This window comes from Euprymna scolopes, chromosome 24 (genome assembly GCF_053919585.1).
Source record: "Euprymna scolopes isolate OS-2025 chromosome 24, ASM5391958v1, whole genome shotgun sequence".
NCBI lineage: Eukaryota > Metazoa > Mollusca > Cephalopoda > Sepiida > Sepiolidae > Euprymna > Euprymna scolopes.
Window position 1 is genome coordinate 62580778 of NC_136505.1, and position 23513 is coordinate 62604290.

The 23513-nt window shown below is 35.2% G+C and overlaps 1 protein-coding gene across 4 annotated transcripts in view; it reads right to left on the reverse strand.

Annotated features, from left to right (window-relative positions):
* Positions 1 to 23513, reverse strand: part of LOC145246746 (histone acetyltransferase type B catalytic subunit-like) — a 142807-nt gene that overhangs the window by 30704 nt on the left and 88590 nt on the right. For 3 of the 4 annotated variants that reach the window (XM_080108512.1, XM_080108510.1, XM_080108511.1), the window contains exon 11: positions 3743 to 4152. The exons of the other annotated variant lie outside the window; for it this stretch is intronic. In XM_080108512.1, the coding sequence (XP_079964638.1) occupies positions 3931 to 4152 (222 nt within the window). In that variant the 3' untranslated portion in view covers positions 3743 to 3930. Of the gene's footprint in view, positions 1 to 3742; positions 4153 to 23513 lie in introns of those variants that run through there. 4 annotated transcript variants of the gene reach the window in all.

The following is a 23513-nucleotide window of genomic DNA, read 5'->3' on the forward strand; positions in this document are numbered from 1 at the left end:
AATGTCCACCACAATTAGCTTGGATTTTCTACTTACACAGACGCAGCTGGTAGAACAACACATAGCTTCTCTATATCTCATTCCCTATCACAGACGGTTACGTTTCCAACCCGTTTCCCTGACCAGCCAGCAAGAACAACACCTATCACTGTTAGATCTGTTTCTGACCATAGTCCCCGATGATTGCGTTACGAATGCCCACAGCCCACTTGGAAATGCTGATCATGTAATGATAATAGTTGAAATCGCACTTAACTCTAGAGCCAAAATGGAAGAGCCATTACTCAAAACAACGAGATATTATAAAAAGGCTGACTGGGAACTCATCAGAGACGCCCCATGGGGAAATATCTCCTCACTTCCTGCTGAACAGTGCGCACGAGACCACTGAGTGGTTCAAAACAGCAATTGAAGCACATGTTCCCATGCGGAAGTTTTATAGCAAGCCCCACTCTTCCCAATGGTTTACTTCTACTTGTGCAGCTGCAATCGCGCAAAGGCAGCATGCGTACCGCAGATTTAACCAACATAAGTCCAGTTCAAACAGACTGAAGTATATAGAAGCCAGAAATAACTGTAAGAAAGAAATAGCGACAGCTAAGAGAGAATTAACTGAAACCACCAAAAAACGCATTGAAGCACAGAAATTAGGAACCCGTGACTTCTGGAAAATCTACAACAGTGTAGTAAATAATGGGCAATGAACAATTCCCCCACTATCCAACAATCATGAGGTTGTTTGCTCAGCAATCGAGGAGGCTAACATGCTTGCCAGTTGGTTCGCCTCCAACTCCACACTAGATCCTGCAAACCACCCCCTCCTTGACTTTCCTTTGCAGACAGATGCCACACTAGACGATCTGGTGATCACCCTATCTCAGGTGCATGCTATCATAAAAAATCTTGACACTTCAAAAACATGTGGACCTGATCTCATTCTGGCTGTGCTATTAAAAAAGAGCTCCGCCAAAGTAGCGCCGGTTCTCTCCAAACTTTACAACAAATGCCTTAAGGAATCTTGCTTTCCTGCCTGCTGGAAAACTGCTTCTGCGGTACCAGTTTTCAAGAATTCTGGTGAAAGAACTTACCCAGTAAATTACCGCCCCATTAGCCTCCTCCCACTTTTCGCCAAAATATTTGAGTCCATTATTAACCAAGCTCTAGTCCATCACCTTACGGATGCTAAACTTCCGACCAACCAACAATATGGATTTAGGCAAGCCCGTTCCACAGCAGACATCCTCACTGTAATCTCTGAGCGTATATACCATTCACTTGACAAAGCAGGGGAGGGTAGAGCGATAGCTCTAGATATATCTAAGGCTTTTGACAGGGTATGGCACGAAGGTCTTCTCAGGAAAATCAGATCAAACGGTATCACTGGAAGAATCTATAACATAATTAAATCCTTCTTAGATAAAAGAAAAATCCAGGTTGTCATCGATGGTCGTACATCCAAACAATATGATATAAATGCGGGAGTGCCTCACGGGTCTATCCTTGGACTTCTATTATTTCTAATATTCATAAATTACCTCCCTGACAAAATTGTCTGTGAGATGGGTATATATGCTGATGACACCACTCTCTATAACAGACATGACAAGAAAACAAATGAACACAGATCTAGAGAAATGGCAAAAACACTAGAGGATGACCTCCAATCTGTAGTGAAATGGGGACAAAAATGGATGGTCACATTCAATGCTGCTAAGACTAAACTTGTTTCCTTCAATAACTACAAGAAACCTTCTCTACTACCAATAGCAATGGCCAAAGACTCTTTATCTGAAAGCACATCCTTTAAACTCCTTGGCGTAACATTCCCAGGAAACAAGAGTTGGAAAAATTACATTGAGAGCATTGCCAGAAACGTTGCAAAAAAAGTAGATTCTCTCTACCGTGCTAGAAAGCTACTAACGCCCAAAAGTATCCTGTACCTCTATAAGGTCACCATTCGCCCATGTATGGAGTATTGTTGTCATATTTGGGCTGGTACATCTGCTACTAGTCTCTCACTCCTAGACAGGGTTCAAAAGAGAGTCGTCAACCTAATAGGTCCTGACTGTCATCTAAGCTTCAGCCTCTGTCCCATCGACGTAATGTAGCATCCCTCTGCCTGTTCTACAAGTATTTCAATGGTGAATGCTCTGACGAACTGCAAGCATTTGTGCCCCCTTGACGTAAATACCCCTGACAAACCCGACAAGAAGCAAAATTCCACCCCTTCACAGTTGAGATCCTTAGATGTAAGAGAACCTTCTACTCCAGTGGTTTCTTCCCGAGAACTGCTGGACTTTGGAATTCCCTTCTGAGTTCCTGCTTCCCCAACAGTACTGACATGCAGAAGTTCAAGTGTAACATGAACCGACAACTTGCTGCCCAACTCCCCACATAGTACTCCTGTAGCTTATGTCCCTGATAGTAGCCCCCTACAGCAAAGTGGCAATGTGCCTTGTTTGGGATGAAATTGCAATAAAAAAAAAAGAAAAAGAAAAAAAAAAAAAAACTGACTATGATCAAATTTTTTAGCAAATTCTTATTAAATGTTTTAAAGCTATTTATGTCCAATAATTTCAGAAATAGAGATTAAATGAACATTACCATAACAAAATTAGCAATAGTTTTATAAGATATGAATTTAACGATTACCCAATAATGTAATTAAATTGAATTTTCAAAATCTCGTTAAAATATAATTTGGTAAAAAAAAGAAAAAAAAACAAATAAAAAAACAACATAGTGAAACAATAATGAAAGCAGAAAGACTCTGAGGTATTTGGTATTCTATTGTTGCAACTAACATTTTAAAAGTAAAATAAAAATAACTTGTTTATTATTAATAGACACTGAGATTCTGAGTGTCCGACCATCCCCAAAACTTTATTGTTGACTTAAAACGAGTGCTTCATGTCAAACTTAAAAAGTAAATGTGATATTGTTGTGACTAATCCCTATTGACCCATAATTATGCAGTGAACACATACCTGGACTACACAAAGGTTTATACAAAATTTTAGTCAGATCGTCCCAGTAGTTTCCGAAAAAAAAAAAAAGAAAAAAAAGAAAAGTATAATGAACAGACAGACTAAGCGAAATATAATATAGATCAACGAAACCCCCTTTTCGTTGGGTGTGTGTGGGGGGAGGGATGACTGTAAAGAATCAGCAAAGAATTATGTTTTTTTTAATTTTTTAGATGAGGATTAATTATTTGTATTATTTGGACTACTGTTCTCCTCTTGAGTGTTATTTGCACAGTTTTGGTCAATGTAACCTCCGATCTTCTTCAGGTGTTATTTTGTCAAACTCTAGAATCTTTCTGCTGAAATCGGGAATCTGCACAGAATTCTAGATTGAACCCTGTATTTAATACACAAGGGTAACATGCTCTCGTTCTGTCAGCCATGCCTGGGTAGAAGTCCTAAGTTATTCGCAAATGTATTTTGAGTTTCACCCGCACTGTCGATTGAACCATCAACTGCCAGAAGAGTAACTTTACAACTGAATTTTACCTAGTACTTTATCCACTATGCCACAGGTTCTGGTGGAAATTCCGTGCAGATTTCTGAGTTCAACAAGATACATCTGAAGGAAGAAGATTTGAGGTGACATCAGTCGGAACATTGTGAAAATAACACTCAAGATGAAAACAGTAGTTCGGAGAATCCAAATAATATGAATAGCAAAGAATTATTTATAAAAAAAAATCAAAAACAAAAACGAAACCAAATATAAAAGATTTTTTTTTTCCGTATGAGATTTATTGAGTTTTACAGCAAAGCTGCCTGAGAATTTGTTAAAAATTTCTTGTTCATTTTTTTTTTTTCTTTTGGCAACAAGAACGTGGGCTTTTAATCATGACAACATTTGGATTTTATCACAGAAGTTTGAAAAAGGAAAATATAAAAAATAAAAAAACCTTGGTTTTTAATCCAAGATTTTATTAATGTGACGATTTTTCTTGTGTTTTCGAATTTTTTTCTTTTTAGTCGAAGTCGTCGCTCGTTTTAACCTGCCTAAGACTTGTATGTAATTTTCAAAGTGAGCCTGGAACTGAATGTCTAAGCGCAAGTGACGCCTCTCTATTTCCGATTGTAGCTTTTTAGGGCTCAGCAGCAAATACAGTTTCTGTAGGGTTTTACCTGACCTCTGAAATGACAAAGCGATCACAGTTTCAGTGAATGACAGAGGTTTTCATAATTTTTTTTTTCTTTTCTTAGTTTTATAAAAAAGATTTCTTAAAATGCTAAACTCCAAAATTCTATAGGTAGACTTAAAAAGTAAATCATAATTTACACATCATTGGCAGATCTGATACAAATTTTAAAATAGTTCTTTTCTAAAACAGCGCTTCTCTCAAATATTTTGGTTTAGGAGCACAAACGAACCAACTAATTTTAACTAGGTTTTGGGATTTTTGAGATGAGGTTTAATTATTTGTATTATTTGTATTCTTCATACTACTGTTCTCATCTGTAGTGTTATTTTCATGTTTCTGATGGTGTAACCTCTAAACCTTTTCAAGTGTACCTTGTCGAACTTGGGAATCTGCACGAAACCCTTTATTTAATCCATAAGGGTAGCATGCTCTTGTTCTGTCAGTTATGACCGGATAAAAGTCCTAAGTGATTCGCAATTGTACTCTGAGTGTTGACCACATTGAGGATCGAACCTTCAACCTCAAGAAGAGTGTAACTTTGCAACTGAATTTTACCAAGTACTTTACCCATTCACTACGCTACAGATCTGAAAGCACGCTAACCCATATATTAAATAAAGAGTTCCGTTTGAAATTCTGTGCAGATTCCAGAGTTTAACAGAAAGGTTCCCAGGTTTGATAAGATGCACCTGAAGAAAGTCAGAGGTTACATCAACCGAAATGTGAAAATAACTCAAGATGATGAGAACAGTAATCAGAAGAATCCAAATAATTTTAACTAGAAATGATTTTCTATCTGGCAATTTAAAGGCTTTCGTATCACTTCAGAATTTTTCAGGGTTACAATCATTGGCATCACCACTATTTTTATACGGATATAATAAAAGAAAAAAAAAGAAAAAGAAAATGGACACATGATATAAAATATGTGGTTAATAACACTGACTGACAACCTGCATGTGCCAAATTTGAATCCAGGTTGTTCCACAAACACTTTCGCTTAGGATGTTGGCAACCTTCATGCGGTCCTTCTCACAAGTACCTTGTGTATTTCTTGAAAGAATTTTAACTAAGACAGGAATGCCAACAATAGAATCATCCGATTCTTAAGAAATGAACGAATTGTGCTAAAAAGAAATTTTTAGTTTCTTACAACATGGATGTGTAATGTGAATCTTAGAAGGCAGGCTTAGATCTGATGACTTGACATTAAATGCAGACGGTTATAAAGAGAGACGTGTGTAGAACAGATGATTTTGATATTATGGCTATGTTAAAAGAATTGATGAAAGTTCTTGGGTTAGTAGATCTAGAATAGTTTAGGTAGCAAGGTCAGTTAGTAAGGGGGGGGGCAAGAAAAACATGGTGAAAAGTGATAAGGACGTATTTGAAAGATGGAATAAATAATGACTTGACCAGAGGTAGCTTAATTTGGATAATCTCTAAAATGTTGTTTATAGTAAACAAAACAGGCATTAAATAGAACAGATAACTTGAGCATTTGAAAAGTGATTTTGGAGCCTTTAAAGTGTCAGAGAGAATGGTAATTTCTGACTGGAATTTAAGTCAAGTATTATGGTTTATATGAGCTCCTAAACTAAAGGAACAACTTTTCTAGAAAAAAAAAAGACCAAGGTTTTTGGCAATGTGAAACAGACAGTAAATTATAAAAATCAGAAAGAAAATAATTGTAGGTGACGAAGATGTTAAGGGTTTATAATTCCCATCCAAAACAGACAATAGACATTAAAAACCGAATATGATAATTGAATTATCATAATAATAGTCTTGTACTACTAAAATCCCTTTTAAGATGTTAGAATTACTTTTAATTAAATAAATTAAACTTTAAATTTGGTAGACATCTAAACAAATATCTTTGATGTCATCAATTAATTTTCTAAATTTGGTGCTTGTCAAATATTCCTCCTCTCTGAAACAGCAAAACTAAAGGAAAATTTGTTATGATGTACATACTTGTGATGGAAAAGAAAATGCTGTACACAAAAATTGCATAAACTGATCAAGTAGCTATATTTTTAAATAAGAAAACCGAATTTTATGGCTGCTAAAATGCGAGTGACGATTCTGTGACATCATATTGAAAACAAGTTAAAGAAACAAGAGATAACGCCAAATAATTCAAACTTATAAGATTTTAGAAAGCCGTTCTTTACATGGAGAGGGGGGGGGAGGCATTGGAAAAACCCAACTTTGCTTAAAAATGATTTTTACAAAACCAAAACTCTTTGATCAATTTATGCAATTTTTGGTGTACAATATTATCCCCCTGTCATGGCTAAATACATCATACAGATATTTTTTTTTTTCATGTAAGGAGAGGGGAAATTCTGGACAAGCACCCTAAATTTTTCTAATTTACCAATTTGCATATAAATGCTACTTTTCACAAGACATACTCCTTGAAGAAAGCTACAACTCTCTAGTAGAATAAAAACATCTTGAAAAGATAAAAACAGAAAAAACTTGAATTCAAGAATATTCCCAGAATTTAGGGGAAAAAAATAAATAAAAAATAAATAAAAATCACATGTTTTTCTTCTTCATAATTCACAACAATTATAACGACAAAATAGACTTATGAAATCTTGAACAGATAAAAACAAATCAAATATGAATTTATATGTAACTTAAAAGAGAAAATCAAATATGAAAAATATGAAAAGAACAAAAAAGAAAAAAAAAAACACCCACAAAAAACATTTATTACTAATGGAGATTTGGAATCTGTATGAAAACTATATTACTTTTAATATATCTGAAGTCAATATTGTACTTTCAAGAATCAATCAGTTTAGGGGAAGAAAACTAGCATTTGTTCTGGTGTCATGAAACCATCCTTACAGACATTATCTCCTCCTTTGGAGGGTGTGTGTTGTATATGTTGTCAGGAAACCATTCTCTTTGAGGCAGGATTAGTATAGTATTTGTTCTATTATTATGAGGCCATCCTCCCAGGCATTTCTCCTCACAAAAAATAATTTATTTTCTCAGTATAGAGATCCCAAATACCTATTCCCCATCTATTGTGGAGGATCTCACACGATCCATGGCCCAAAATTCCTTCAAGCCCCCCTCTTCACCCAATAATCTGCCCCTTGTTTTCTCTCCTCTTAGAAACTTTCTTGCTTGTTTTCCGTTCTTAAAACAACTGGTAAATAAATAAGATAAATTTTGAAGAGTTCCACTAACCACTAAATTTAGCATTTTTTTAAAATCAATCTCTGATGATTTTTTAGCAATATCCTGCAACTGATGAAATTGGACAGATAACTTTTGTAAATAAAAAAACATGAAACCATTGGGGATAATGTCAAGAAGGTTTTACCTATAAAGTGAATGTGGTATTTTGGTGATTGAAACTACTTTAGAGAATAGACCAAGAGGGCAACAACCCACCGCTATTCCACCTCACCCAATTTTTGTCTTGTGTCACATCATATTTTATAAAGAAAATTTTTTCTGTGAATCTTTTTTGTATAATTTTAAAGATTATGGAGAATTGTGTCTGAAAACAATATTACTTATTTATCTGAAGTACGAGCAAAATTATGCTCTTTCTGGTCAGATATTTTGTTAGTGCACCTAATAAAATTTATTGCGTCAGACATCGAAAGCTGAAATTTGGTGAATATTTTATTCATATCTTTTAAAAATTTCAGTTGTTTTATGCGAGTTTTACTACTGTGAAAATTACAGATTGACAAATAATTTTTTTATTATTTTAACTTTGTGCCCCCCTCCTCTTAATTATTTATTAATTTCTAATCAGAAATTTAATATTATGCAAGGTTTTGAATAATTTCATATTCTTCCACATAGGCAACATGCTAGTGTTAAAGATTAAGAAAAAAAAAAAAAAAAAATCACAGCAAACTTCTTCGGCGGATACTAATGTACATTCACCACCACCACATAGCTGAAGGTGACTAGTCAAGGCTTTGGTGCTTTATCCTACGGTGTTGTAGTATTCCACGCTCAGTGTGGAAAGTTTCCCTACAAGTAGTGCATGAGTAGTTTTTTTTTTTTTTTTTTTTTGATACACAGGCACCACCACATTATCAAGGCCAAGAGGCCACTCGACGATAAGGGTTAAAGAGTGTACATTAGAAATTGGACAATATAGTAATCATTAGTAATAGAAATTTGGTAAATTTGTTAACTTATATGGAACGGCTCATCAAGAACTTGTTTACATTAGACTTGAAGGCAACCATATGTAGTCACCCGGAAAGCAGGAAAACGGAAGACAATTTCACAGGCGTGCAGTTCTAAGAACGAAGCTTTGTTCATGGAATCTACGTTTAGGTTTAGGCACAGATAAAGAGTGGGGGGGGGGGGAATTATTGATAGTGTTTCCAGCTAGACGAGTGTTTCTTGTGAAAGTTTGGCGAGGGGGGAACCATAGACTGAAGCTCAGTCAAACACTTTCCATGAAAATAATGATACATCAGAGACAAACTCGCAACATCTCTTCCGTGAGATAGAGGTTGCAGGGAAGAGAAAAGGACATCTATGAGGTTACCAGGGTTTTGCCTTTGGTAATATTTTTGTTCAGACCTGACCTTTATTTCTGCCCTTACTTTGTGAAGACTACTGCGCTAGCAATTTCAGTCTGCTTCTAGCTCTTCCCAATTTTTTGTGTTCATATTCATTGCCTTTAGGTGGCACTTTATCACAATTTTGTAGCAGAGTTTCTGCCCACCAAACTTTCTGTACCATTTTCCAATTCTCCATACAATAGGACTTTTAGGATGCGATTATTTTCCATTCTGCCAACATATCCAGTCCATCACAGTTGTGTGGTGGTGAGTATGGTTTGTACGCTGTCCATGTTGGCTCTGTTGAGTACTTCAACATTTGGTATAAGATTCTTCCATTTAATTTTCATAATTTTTCTTAGGTGGCGCTGTTATATTGCTTCCGACCTCTTTATGTGGTCCCTGTACAGTGTGTAGGTTTTTACTGAATATAGTAGGGTAGGTAATACCACTGCTTTATGAACTTTGCATTTTATTTCTAAACAGATTAGAGCTTTAGCAAGCTATCAAATGGTTAAGCAATAGAGTCAAGGAAACTTTGGGATCAACAAGATGTTTGGTGTCAAGGATGATCTCTAATCTAAAGAAGAATATTGTTTGGTACAAAGAACACTTCAACGAGCTACTCCAACGAAGCTGAGTTGGCTGCACAGGAATATGACTGCAAAACGGCCTTGTCAACGGTGAAGGAAGTGCAGCAGATTTTGTGCCAGTTACGGTAAATATCGGAAATCATCACAGTGAATCTGGCATTCAACAGTGATGTAGGCCCTCTCTCCCTTAAACTGCACCATCGATTACATCCTTATTCACGCTCTTTGAAACTATTTGAGTGAGAGTTGTGTCGGACTTGACTTATCCTAATGACAGTCTTGTTGGTTTCATTTATCTCTTTCCAACTACAGGAAGATGTGACACAATATTGGGAAAGAAGTTCAAGTGTAATGTGAACAAACATCTTTCTACTCATCTCCTTTCATAATGGCCCTGCTAATCAAGTCCCTGATAGTAGCCCCCTGCTTCAAAGTGGCACTGTGCCTTGTTTGGGGTGAAAATTGAATTAAAAAAAAAAAAAAAAAAAAAAAAAGTGGAAGTTGAGACGCGAGGTGTATATTGCAATAGATGGGTCGCAGTAGGCTGCACTTTACATCAGTATCAACACTAAGGTTCATACAGACTTCATCTCTGTACATCTGCTGACTACTGTCTCTTAATGAAAAAAAAAAAAAAATTAATCGTATTCTATGTTGCTTTGGAAGAATTGGAATTGCTTGTATAATATGGGTCCACAATTGTTTCGGTCAAATATTGTGGGGCATTGGGAGATTTAAAAATCAACCAAGCAGCATGGCTTGTCTACAAATCTATCATCTAGCTGAACGTTCTTTATAATTATGAGACATGATCAAGAATAGTGATCGATCCGCAAAAAATTAAAAGTTTTTGACAATTTGACAATGATCAACTCCACTACATCCTGTGTTGTTGGCCATGTTCTAACTGCTGTCCTCAGTATGAAGTCTCTGCTATCTGTCCTGTTGCAGCAATGTTTTTAATAGTTTGAGCATACAGATGTGGAATTAATTAAATTGTAGCATAATCCTCCTTTCCTGGATGGAGAAAGCTAGAACTTGGCCGAGGTCTTTGACAGCGGAACTGTAGTTAGTTACATATCTTGTGCAACCTTACTCCAGATTGCTGTCCATCATATCCAATGATTTCTAATGTCGTGCAGGCCAGAGAGGAAGCCAATTTAAACCCAACCAGGACAAACGTCATTGCAAAAAAAAAACAACAACAACAGCCCCCCCCCCCAAAAAAAAAACAACAACAAAAAGAACAATTTTTCTTCTGGTATTTTATGTTGTTTAAGCTGATGTTTAGTGCGTTCTTAAACTTAAATTGCATTTTAATACAGAACATTAGCATACACAATTCTTGACATTTTTTGAATATTAACGGCATTCACCCAGGATGGGTAGAGGCAGCTTCTCCTAGAACACACAGCATCCCAAATGAATGCAGATCACACAGAATGGTCCACAGCGACCAAGATTATGGGCAGCCAGTACAAAAACCAGCAGTGACCACTGTAAACATGTGGCTCATAAGTAGGTTTTGAGCTATTGCTTCGTGTATAAACTCTCATGTTGTGGCGCGCAGCGTGGCTGAACAAACGGAATCTCTTTTTTTAAAAAGCTTAGTTAAAGTGGATGATCCTGTACTGCGTACAGGTTTGTGTATTGGAGACAAAATGGTGGCAACAGATCCGCAGAATTTGGCGGAGGCAGTATAGGTCAAACATTACCAACCATTTGAGATCCGTTGCTTATTTTCGCAGCTGTAGAGAAGGATACATAATTCACAAGTAATCAGCAGTCATATTTAGATAAGAGAAAAATTAACTAGAAAAATAATTTGTAGCACAATAATTCAAAAACTATGTGCATCATTAACTTGTATAGTTAACAAATTTGAAAATATCACATTTTTTGTCATTTTCTAAACAACTCCAATTTCAATTAAGAAAATGAAAATTTACAGAAAGGCAAGGTGCACATGTGGGAAGGAAGTCATTCTTTAATGATACAAAAGCCATAGCTATCGTAATCATGAAGCCTTAGCCTTCATCACAAAATTAACATTTTCAGTTTTCAGAGAGAACTGTCATAACAGGGAAAAGGTAGGCAAAGCAATTGAGGAAGAGAGAAACCTGAAAAGAGAAAGAAAGGAAAAGAGAGAGAAAGAGCAATAAAATTCAACCAAATAGCCACACAAAAATAAGGAGGCGAGGATTTAATTTTTTTATCTTCCCATTTGAAACTATATCAAGTTTAACATAAGTTCATAGAAAGGGGCAAGTTGTGTTATAGATGGGAGGTGATAGTGGTCCAATAGTTTACATGGACTGGGTGTTTCAAGTTTGAATCCAGTTCGTTCCACAAAAGATCACTTTCACTTCGGATGTTGGCAACTTGTTTGTTTTCATATTATAATTTACGATGCTAAAACCAACGAAACAATGATATTTTCATTAGATGGAAACATTAAAAACAAAAAGCTGCGGCAACTTTTCTTTCTTTTTTTTTTTTTTTTAAATTAAAAAGTAAATGTTATGGTAACATTTTTAAAAAATTAGTCCTTAACCTTAAAAAATACCAAGAATGAAACTCTTTAATAAAACAAGGATGAAACTTTTAAAGCTGTGGTGACTTTTTTTATTTTTTTTACACCGTAACAAAGCTTATAATATCAATAACACCAACTTTAAATAGTTTTAAAAAATGAAAATGGGACGATAATTCGAGAGGAATTGTAATTTATATTAAAAAAAAAAAAAAAAAGAAAAAAAAATCAAAAAACCCTGTGATTTATTATTTATGTTAAAAACTAGATATTGGTATTATTAATATTATTAGCTTTTTTTTTTTTTTTTTTACATAGGCATCACCACATTATCAAGGCCAAGAGGCCACTCAAGGTTAAGGGTTAAAGAGTGTACAGTAGAAATTGGACAATATAGTAATCGATAGTAATGGAAGTTCGGTAAATTTGTTAACTTATATGGAACGGCTCATCAGAAACTTGTTCACGTTGAACTTGAAGACAACCATATTATAGACAGCTGGAAAGCAGGAAAACGGAAGACAATTCCACAGGCGTGCAGTTCTAAGAAAGAAGCTTTGTTCATGGAATCTACGTTTAGGTTTAGGCACAGATAAAGAGTGGGGAAAATTATTGATAATGTTTTCAGCTAGTCTAGTGTTTCTTGTGAAAGTTTGGCGAGGGGGGGACCATAGATTGAAGCTCAGTTGAACACTTTCCATGAAAATAACGATACATCAGAGACAAACTTGCAACATCTCTTCTGTGAGATAGAGGTTGCAGCGAAGAGAAAAGGACATCTCCCACCAGGCCACGAAGTCTATTTTGAACTCTATCAAGGCAGGACAAGTCCTTTCTAGCAGCTCCTGCCCAGATGTGGCAACAGTATTCCATCCTTGGACGTACCTGGCTCTTATATAGATAGAGAATAGCATCAGCAGTGAGATATCTACCGGATCGATAAAAAGATCCCACCATTTTTCCAGCGGCCTTGGCAACAGATTTGATGTACGTGTTCCATTTAAGATCAGGAGTAATGGTCAAGCCAAGAAGCTTGTCAAAACTTGAGGCCTCCTGAAGACGAGAGTCATTCATTTCAATTGATGCCAGATGTGGATCAGAATGTTGATGATGTAAAGAGAGAAGCTTGGTTTTAGATGCATTAAAAGTAACCAGCCACTCCTTACCCCATTGTACTACGTGCTCAAGATCAGAGGAGAGAGAATTGGAGAGAACTTGGTCGTTTACAGTCTTAGATGTGCTACCATAAATGGTAGTGTCGTCAGCATAAATGTCTACAAATGATGTAAGGATGTGATTTGGAAGATCATTAATGTAGATCAGGAAAAGAGTTGGGCCCAGGATGGACCCCTGAGGGACACCGGCATTAATACTGTGAGCTTCTGATTTTTGCCCCTCAACTACTACTCTTATGAACCTATCAGAAAGAAATGATTTAATAATTGAGAAGACATTTCCAGCTATACCATAGCTAGAGATCTTATGAAGTAAACCTTTATGCCATACCCTATCAAAGGCCTTAGATCTGTCAAGAGCAATTGCCCTAGAAAGGTTGCCTCCGCCTTTGTTCAGTATTAAAAAAAAACAAACCCCTCAAAAAAAACCCTGTGATTTATTATTTATGTTAAAAACTAGATATTGGTATTATTAATATTATTAGCTTTGTTCAGTATTAAAAAAAATAAAAAAGCCGCCTCAGCCTTTTTTTTCTTCATATTTTCATCCTTGTTTTATTAAAAAGTTTTGTTTAGAACAAAATTATAATTTCCATTTGTCGCATTTTCGCGATGTTAAAGACTATATTTTTTTAAAACCTTGCCATAACATTTACTTTTTAATCAAAAAAAGAGTAGTCATAAAAAATGTAGAAAAAAGTCGCCGCAGCTTCTTTTTTAAATGTTTTCATCTAATAAAAATATTGTTGGTTCGTTGGTTTTAGCGCCGGAAATTATAATATGAAAGCAGAAATTCTTAATAGCCACGTAAAGACTACATTTTGTATTATTACTGTTATCAACTTTGTTACATTACACAAAAATTCGCCACAGCTTTCTTTTAATAAAAAAATAGTGTCGCATCGAGCGTCCTAAATTATGAGATGAAAAAAATGAACGAATCTTTTAGTAAACGAGAGTTGTCTCCTTCTGCACAATGACAAATTGTAAAACAATATCAACTTTTTTGTGGTCCTTTCTGTAAATACTGAATGTCTTTCTAGAAAGAATTCTGATGAGGAAAATATCGAAGAAACCAATGCCAGCAATAAAATCTTTGGATTCAGACGATACGATGATGATATCACTTGAGATGATATCTTCTTGGGAAGATGATAGGTTGGTTGGTTGGTTGGTTGTTTTACGGCATATCAACCTGTGAGACTAACCGTAGCCCTCGGCGCAAGAGGGTCCGTGTGTGCCTGGCGTGTGGGGTGGTGGCTGATCCTGTGGTCAGGGCAGCGGACGAAAGAGTTTCAAGATGGCGCCTGCCTGCTTTTATTAGAGACGGAATCTTGCAGGATCGCGCGAGATCTCGCGGGGATGCAAATTAGCTAGGCCATCTTGAGGAATAAAAATCGGTCCATTGGAGGTGCGAGGCAGTCGGGTTCTGACGTTCGTGGCGATCAGTACAGTGACCGTTAGGTTCCGTTTCTATTCGTGCAGTCAGCTGAGCTTTGTTAGTTACCTTCGCGCCGTGGCTGTCATTGGTTGTTGGTTCGCTGTGTGTTGCCGTGGTTCTTCAGTGAAACGCTTCGTCGCCCACGACAAGACTCCCCGTCTCCTACACAAGATACTCATACACAACCCTTTTCGGGTTATTTCATGCCGAATCCAAAGATTTTGAAGAAAATTTTTTTTAATAGAATATATTTGTTGTTTTCACATCGGTTTCTATTTAACCCATAATTGGGATCCTAACAGGTATTACCACTCCGGGTCAGAGTGGACCTGGGAGCAATGGTAATTAAAGGGTAGCTCCACACTCCCCAAAGCCCACAAGCTGGGGCCTCACCACTGGATATAGTTTAAGGTCATATCCAGGACCCCCATTGAGGGACTTTTACCCTCTGCAGGGGGGCAGTCGGCATATTCTAATGCCCCACCGACAGGGCTGGAAGATGATAGGATATCCTACAGCATCACACGATATAATTGTAGAAAGGTTTGTCTTCTTTCTATGACATTACAACTATTTATTTTGATTTTATGTTTTCCTCTTTTTCGCGCCAAACAAGACGTATTACCACTTGGACGTGAAAGGCTACTCTTTGGGGAGTTAAGCCGTAAGATGTCAGTTCATGTTACAATTAAACTTCTGCATGTTAGCACAATCAGGGAAGCAGGAAACAAGGAGGGAATTCCAAAATCTAGCAACCTGGGGCTCAAGTAGTAGGAGTTCATCAGAGCACATTCCATTAAAGTACTTTTAAAACAGTCACATGCATGCAACATTGCTGCAATGGGACAAGAGTCGTGCTTGGCTGATAGTGCAGGACTTATTAGATTAGAGACTTTTCTTGGACGTCGTCTGAAAGCAAGAGACTAACGGTAGATGCATCTGCCCAGATGTGGCAACAATACTCCACGCATGGGCGAATGGTGGCTTTGTAGAGATACAAGATACACTCAGGTATGAATAATATTCTAGCACGGTAAAGGGAGCCTTCTTTGCTGCAGCTTTGCAAATGTCTTCAATGTATTTGTTCCAATTCATGTTCCATATGAATGTTATACAGAGATGATGAGTTCTCAGGTAAGGTGTTATTAGCCATAGCTATCAGCGGTTGAGAAGGTTTCTTTGTAATTGTTAAATAATGTTACCATCCACTGACGGACCCATTCCACTACAGACTGAAGCTTGTTTTCTTAGTCAAATATTATGGTACAAGTTTTTTTGTTTTTTTTTACAGAGTGTGTACTTTTTTTTCTTTTTTTAAATTTTAAGTTAAACATTCAGAAATTGTTTACGTCTTGTGATATACAGAGTTAAACTTGAGCTCCATCCATACTTGTAACTATGTCCTTCATAAATGCCGATCAAGCCTGATGATTTCACGTCAATAAATTGAGTGACCTCGAGCCATTTGCTGTTCCAACGGCAAATTCCATAGAGCTAAGAGCCCAAGTTGGATTCTCTTTTAGCTTTTAACTTTCACAGCCAGGTTTTTCTTTGCCAACTACGTTGCTTTTGCCAAACTTGCATCTATATCTCACCTATCACGTGAATCAGATACAAAATAGAAAAGCAAAATGCAAAAAACAAAACTGTATGTAAAAAAAAAAGAAAATGCATTGGATAATGTCTGTCCATTTTTTTTTAATTACTCAAGAAAAGTAGAAAGTGGATCTTGGATTTACTTTCGGCAGCTGCACTACTCTTGTTGCCTTTATTTTGTCCTTTAGTCCTCACAGTTTAGGAGCAATGCTTCTGACAAAGAGGCAAGAATTGCTGTTTTCTGGGTCAGAGTCTATTCCATCGAATATTTATTGTTGGCAAGTTTCTGACCTTGAAGTTATATATAAATTTTTAAACGCCTTACATCAAGTGGTTTCATGTCCTATCTGGAGCAGCAGTTTTTTTTTTTTTTTTTTTTTTTTACATAGGCATCACCACATTATCAAGGCCAAGAGGCCACTCAAGGATAAGGGTTAAAGAGTGTACAGTAGAAATTGGATAATATAGTAATCATTAGTAATGAAAATTTGGTAAATTTGATAACTTATATGGAACGGTTCATCAAGAACTTATTTACGTTAGACTTGAAGACAACCATATTGTAGTCAGCCGGAAAGCAGGAAAACGGAAGACAATTCCACGGGCGTGCAGTTCTAAGAAAGCTAAAAAAAAATATTAAAACTCACATAAGAAACATCTCATCATAGAAAAGAAATCCAACTCACTGAACGATTCTCTGTTAAGCAAAATATCAAATAAAACACCTTTTTTTTTTAAAGACTCCATCCCTCTCTCTCTCTCTAATTCTTGCTATTCCTTCTCCTTGTTAGCAATTAATTAAAAAAAAAAAAAAAAAAAATGCTCATAAATTACTGTGTGATAAAAAAGTTATATAAATGTCACTTCCCACCTCTATTCATGCCAATTCTGTTCCTGTTGACCCCCCCCCCCAAACGAATATTAAAAAATACTGTATTTTACAAGAGTCAACGCTGAAAAAAATAATACATCAAAATTTTTAACACAGCTTGTGTCGTTTTGACTTTAAGTTACACACACAACTTTCTTTTCATGATACAAAATTAAATTGCTTTTTTATTTTTATTTTATGCTCATGCCAGCATGGATAGTACCATTAAATAAATGATTTAGTCCACAGGGCTGGGAATAAACAAAGAAAACCACAAAGTGAAAAATACATGCGCTTAATCTCCATCAAGATGGGAGATGAATCGGTTATGCAAAAATATCATAAATGCCCTTTGGAGTTTAGCTTATGAAAGCAGTTTATGAAAAATTCATTTATCAAATGTGGCAAAAGTTATGATACGTGGCAGAAAGAATAAGATTAGATGAAAGAATAAGATTAGATGTTGGTTGAAGAAAAAAGACGTCTTTAAAAAGACTTCTACAGGACCTAAAATAGAGTAACATCAACTTTAAAACAATTAAGAGTTTATTCCCCTCCCCCTTCCCTGAACATTTCTTCCAAAAGCAGACATCTATAAAATGTGTCCTATGCTTGATTTTTTATATCAGCAAGATGTTCATCAATACACAAATTAGCAATATACCAGAAACCATAACTTTCAGTGCTGGACAAGGCACACACTGCTACTTAATTTGACACTCATGCTCTTTAAATCAGTAATAAGTACATTTCTCCTGCCTTCGCCAAAATAAAACTTATATAACTGGATTCACAATAAAATTTACTTTAAAATGGTTTTTATTGTGATTTGTATATTCGAAGAAATTGCTATTTAAATCTGACTATTAATGACACAACATGCTAGCATAGCATGTTGGCTGGTTGGTTGGTTGTTTTTGTTTTACGGCATATCAACCCTTTTCGGGTTATTTCATGCCGAATCCAAAGATTTTGAAGAAAAATTTTTTTAATAGAATATATTTGTTCTTTTCACGTTGGTTTCTATTTAACCCATAGTTGGGACCCTAACAGGTACTACCACTCCGGTTCAGAGTGGATCTGAGAGCAATGGTAATTAAAGGGTGGCTCCACACTCCCCAATGCCCACAAGCTGGGGCCTCACCACTGGATATAATTTAAGGTCATATCCAGGACTCCCATTGAGGGATTTTTACCCTCTGCAGGGGGGGGGGGGAGCAGTCGGCGTATTCTAATGCCCCACCGACAGGGCCGTGCCTGCTGGCAGTAGATCACATGCAAATAAGTGGTCGGGGTGTGTTCACATAAAGAAATGAAGCGAAAGCTGCACCCATTGATGACATGTCTAGTTGTTATAGCTAATCAGAGAAAAGAATTGCTTTTGCTATGGAATTTGAACACAACACGTATGTTTTTCCAGTCAAAAGTTAGAATATCTGAAATCTGACGCCTTGTAATACAAAAATAATTATAGAAACTATGTTCAAACGCTATTTAATAGTGAATATATTAATTTCTTTTGTCCTAAAATTTGAAAAGAATTGGATAAAAACTTATGCACGAATCGATAGAATTAGTGAAACTGCATATAAACATGAGAATTGTTGTCTGTCGTGACATGCACAAAAAAAATCTGTAAACAAGTATTCATCAACTAATTTATTAACATAAAGTATTCATTTTATTTTTGTTATTATTTAGAAAACAAGTTTTTAATTATGGACATGAAAAGAATATTTAAAAAAAAAAAAATAACCGACAATGAACATTGTTTTCTTTTTTGTTTGAACATTGTTTTTTTTTTGGTTGTTCTTGGCTTTTGAGTTGCAAATACAACATCTCAAAGTTAACGCTTTTTAATACAAAGATAAAGAAAGATAGAAACTATGTTCAAACGCTATTTAATAGTGAATATATTAATTTCTTTTGTCCTTTCATTTGAAAAGAATTGGATAAAAACTTATTATGTATGAATCGATAGAAGTAGCGAGAATTGTTGTGTGTCGTGACACGCACAAAAAAAGATCTGTAAAAATGCGTTTATCAGCTAACTTACGAACATAAAGAAAACATAAGTTTTAGTGATGGAAATGAAAAGAATATTTTTTTAAAAAATAAATTCTTTGAAAAAGAATACCCACACTTTTAAAGGAGTTAAAACACACTAACCACTTATCCAGTTGTAAAAGAATAACTTTTATCGGGTTTGTTTTACAATCCACAGAGGTATGAAAAAGTGGTAAAAAAACAAACTTCTACCTACGTTGATAAATTTTTGGTGTTGTAAATGTTTATTCTGTTCAAAAGATGTTCATCATTACCAAATGTCGAATGTTACATGAGAACAAGTAAAAATAGCCGCAATGTCTCTTGAAGTCTCGACAAGTTTTAAAAATAAGAAATTATACAAAATAGTGGTAGAAACTCACCCGATAATTGTCACGGTAATTTGAAGCAGTTAAAATTAAATTTAATTATCGTAATTAGTTTAATATACTTGAAAACATAATTGTAATCTGTACAAAATTTCCTTTAATTTGGTATGCTACAAACCATATTTTGTTAATAATGTCTTTGAATCGTGTCGTGGTGGCTATCTTGGATGTCCTGGTTGCCATCTTGGATTTTTCACAGTGTAATGATGACAAATGATAATGTCCATCAGAATAATATTTTACATGATAAAGCCTTACCTCCCATTTTCTTAACTGTTTTTTTATGATGCTTCTACTAAAAGCCGTTAAAGTGAAACTTAATTATGCTAATTAATATATTAATTAGTTTAATATACTTGAAAACATAATTGTGATCTGTACAAAATTTCCTTTAATTTGATATGTTACAAGCCATATTTTGTTAATAATTTCTTTGAATAATGTCATGGTGGCTATTTTGGATTTCTCGGTCACCATCTTGGATTTTTCATGATGTGATAAGGACAAATGATAGTGTCCATCAGAATAATACTTCCTATGATGATAAAGCCTTACTTACAACTTTTCTTAGCTGTTTTTATGATGCTTCTACTTAAAGCTATTAAAATGAAACTGAAATATGCTAATTAGTCCATAAGTTATCAAGTGAGATGGTCATGAATAACGCCAACTGAACCTTCATGGTATTATGATTCAAAATTCCATTGTAATAATATCTTAAAAAAAATCTATAGATAAAGTTTTTTTAAAGATGGGTTAGTCTGTAAATTGTGCAAATTTCCTATCATTTTCAGTCATAAGCCTATATACATTTGAATAGGACTGACTTGAGGCAAAATGTCCAATGAACAACTCCAGTTCTAATGAGTCGATTTTAAAAAACTAGAGATATTATTTCTTTGTTTTTTATGCTCTTTTCAGTAATGCTTGATTTCAGTTTATTTGATCTAAAGAAAAAATGGTGGAAGATTGCTAATCAAATAGCATACTTACAAGCATAAATAGGACCTTAAACACAAAAATTCCACTAATGCATAGGAACGCTTTCATATACAGTTTCGGCCTTACAAACTGAACTCTCAAGACTTAATCCTCTCTTCAACAACACAAATGCTTTAAAGTGCCCTCATTCTTTTCTCATCATCATCTATATACATAAAAGCGAAAATGTATGTATGTTTGTTTGTGTGTATGTATGTGTGTATGTTTTTGTGTCTGCTAAAAACTTTCGACACATGCGACGAAAATTCACAAACTCGGTATCATATCGAAGCCCCATCCTTTGCTTGAAAAATATCGAAAAATTGGCCAAAAACGTTAACTTTTTCACCCCGAAATCGACAATTTTCCACAGGGGTTGGTGGGGTGGGGGTGGGTCAACAAAAACGGGTTTCTCGTAACGATGACCGATTCTACGCATGCGTCAGATGACGTCATGACCTGATTTACTTTAAATAGTTGAAAAACCGAGTAAATTTCATCTCCGTCGCTTCAGCGCAGTTGGTTAACGCGTTTGTTCATTATCTAAACGTTTTGGGTTCGAATCGAATTTTTTTTTTTTTTTTTCTATTTTTTAAATTTAAATATTGAACCCTGTATTATTTAAACCATTTTTCACGTAACGTTCGTTTTCCTGTTTTTTTCTTTTACTTCACTTATTCTTAGCGACACCCGGGTATCCACCGATTTTTAAAATTTTAATATTGAAACAGGCTTATTTAAACCATTTTTCACGTGTTTGTTTGCCTTACGTTAATTTTTTTTTTTTTTAAATGTTTTGATTACCCCCTCCCCCCTGCCAGCTTAATTAAAACGTTGTTTTCTTTTCTTACTTCGCTTATAACAATGCTTACATCGTCGTCGTAACGCTCGACGACTTTCAAACATCTTTCACTAACTCATTCTGGCTGGCCGATTTTATTTTCAAAATTCGCTTCAGGGCTTCGGGTTCCATCCTACCCCCCCCCCCCCGTTTCTTTTTTATTTAACACCACACACACCTACAAACACCCGGGCAACACCGGGTACCCCTGCTAGTCTAAAATAAATCTTAGATTTGACTTTTACCCCCTAACATATGGCAATTAAAAAAAAGATCACACTCAAGCAATGCAATATACCCCGCCATTTTATATCAACTCTGACCCCGATTAACTACTAGTTATTTTTACTGGTATTTATCTATGTTTCTATTATTTTTTTCTTTTGCTTTCAAAATTAATGTTTTATTTCACCACAAGCACTGCATTTATGTTTTAAATAGGCAGTCACACATCAAAACTATCCTAGTTCACTTCTTCTTTCCTGTTTTGCGCCTCTTTCAATAATTTTCAAATCTTCACTTTTTCTGAAGATGTTCGTTAATTTGAACAAAACCGATCAAATCTCATTTAATTTTTATTTCTTGTTTTTGATGGTTTTTCTTACATTCCATCTCTATGATTTTTCATTTCATGATATATCCCGCATTTTATCCTTATATATATCGATATCTTACTTAATAAAGATAGTGAAGTATGTGTACTGTATACTAGCAGAGGGCACCCGACCTTGCCAGTCATAAAATACACATAATATATTTTAATTCATGCAGAGTTTGTATCTATTATTACAGACCCAATTCTCCATTGAATATTTATACATATACTAGTGGGACCTGTGGAAATTCCACAGGGGACTCATTCATATGTAATATATTGATGTTGGCGTTCTGTAGATGTTCAGCGTAAATGGAGACGCTCTGATATTATTGTAGCTTTTTTGTTAAAACTGCAAAAGTATTTATCTAAGCTAGCACGAACGCCCAGCAAAGCCTGGTCGTAAAATATGCTTAAATGTATTTTAATTCTTTCAGATTTTGTATATATTATTATAGAGTTAATGTTCTATCAATTTTTATATATTATAAAATTGCGATTTAAAAAAAAAATAAAAATATATATATATATATATATATATATATATATATATATATAACTTGAGTTCCTTCAGCCATAATCAAAACCAAAACATATGAAGAATTCTTGATAAAATTATTTATAAAAAAATAAATGACTTAAGTGCCATCAGCTTTAATCGAAACCGAAACCAAAACTTATAAAGAATTCATGGTAAAATTATTTATGGCAAGAAATGGAAGCACATAACAATTAAATGACCCGGATGTAAGTGTGACACAGAAAATAACACACACGCTATCGAGTTAATATATAGATGATACTGATTTCAAAAGTAAAAAAAAAAATAAAAAATTGAGAGCCATCATGAAAATGTTTAGCACTCCAGATTCATTCGCTACCATTTGAACTAACCTGACAGATATATTAGAAAGTTATAAAATTAAACCACTTTTTAGCCATGATTAATGTACACATGTGCAAACTAATACAAATATGTCAGCAAGTTGAAGTGAACATTTTGCATTTCAACTTGCTGACTCCTGTATGCGTTATTCATCGATCCAAACAAAGATTTTACTTGTTAGAAATGATTCTTGGTGTATGATCACTATTTCCTATTAATTTCAGTCTTATGTGACCAGTAGTTTAAGAGTTTATCGATTAAATACTTACACACAGACATACATAAATACACTGTTTTATTTATATAGATATGCAAAGGATAATCTCCAAAACTAATGAACGGATTATTATGAATTTTGGAATATATATTCCAGACAACGTGTGCAAAGCATAATTTTTTTTGTAAACTTTAACATTTTAAGGGGTACATGTATATATAAAAAGTTAGCTATGTTTATATAATTCTATGTACCCAGTACTACCTGCCTCATGGTCGGGTCACCGGCGACTAAACTGGTTCCCCCACCAGACTTGTTTGGTGAGGTGGGCGGCTAGTCTCCCTGAAGGATTAAAAACAAGACCTTCCAAAGGGCGAATGAACTCTTTTTCTGGGTCAACAGCCAACTAGCACCGTGTATATTTGTGTGTGTGTATATGTGTATTGGGGTGGAGAGGGCTCCCGTAAGCCGTGGTGAAGGCAGCCTTTCTAGGAGAAGCAAATCTCTGATTTAAAAAACCATAAAGTGGAAGACCATTACCCGTATTAAGCTGGTCTGCAGTTTAATTTGTTGCTGGCTATCTTGCTCTTGCTTGTTGCTGGATCTCAACATTTTGAACCGAGAG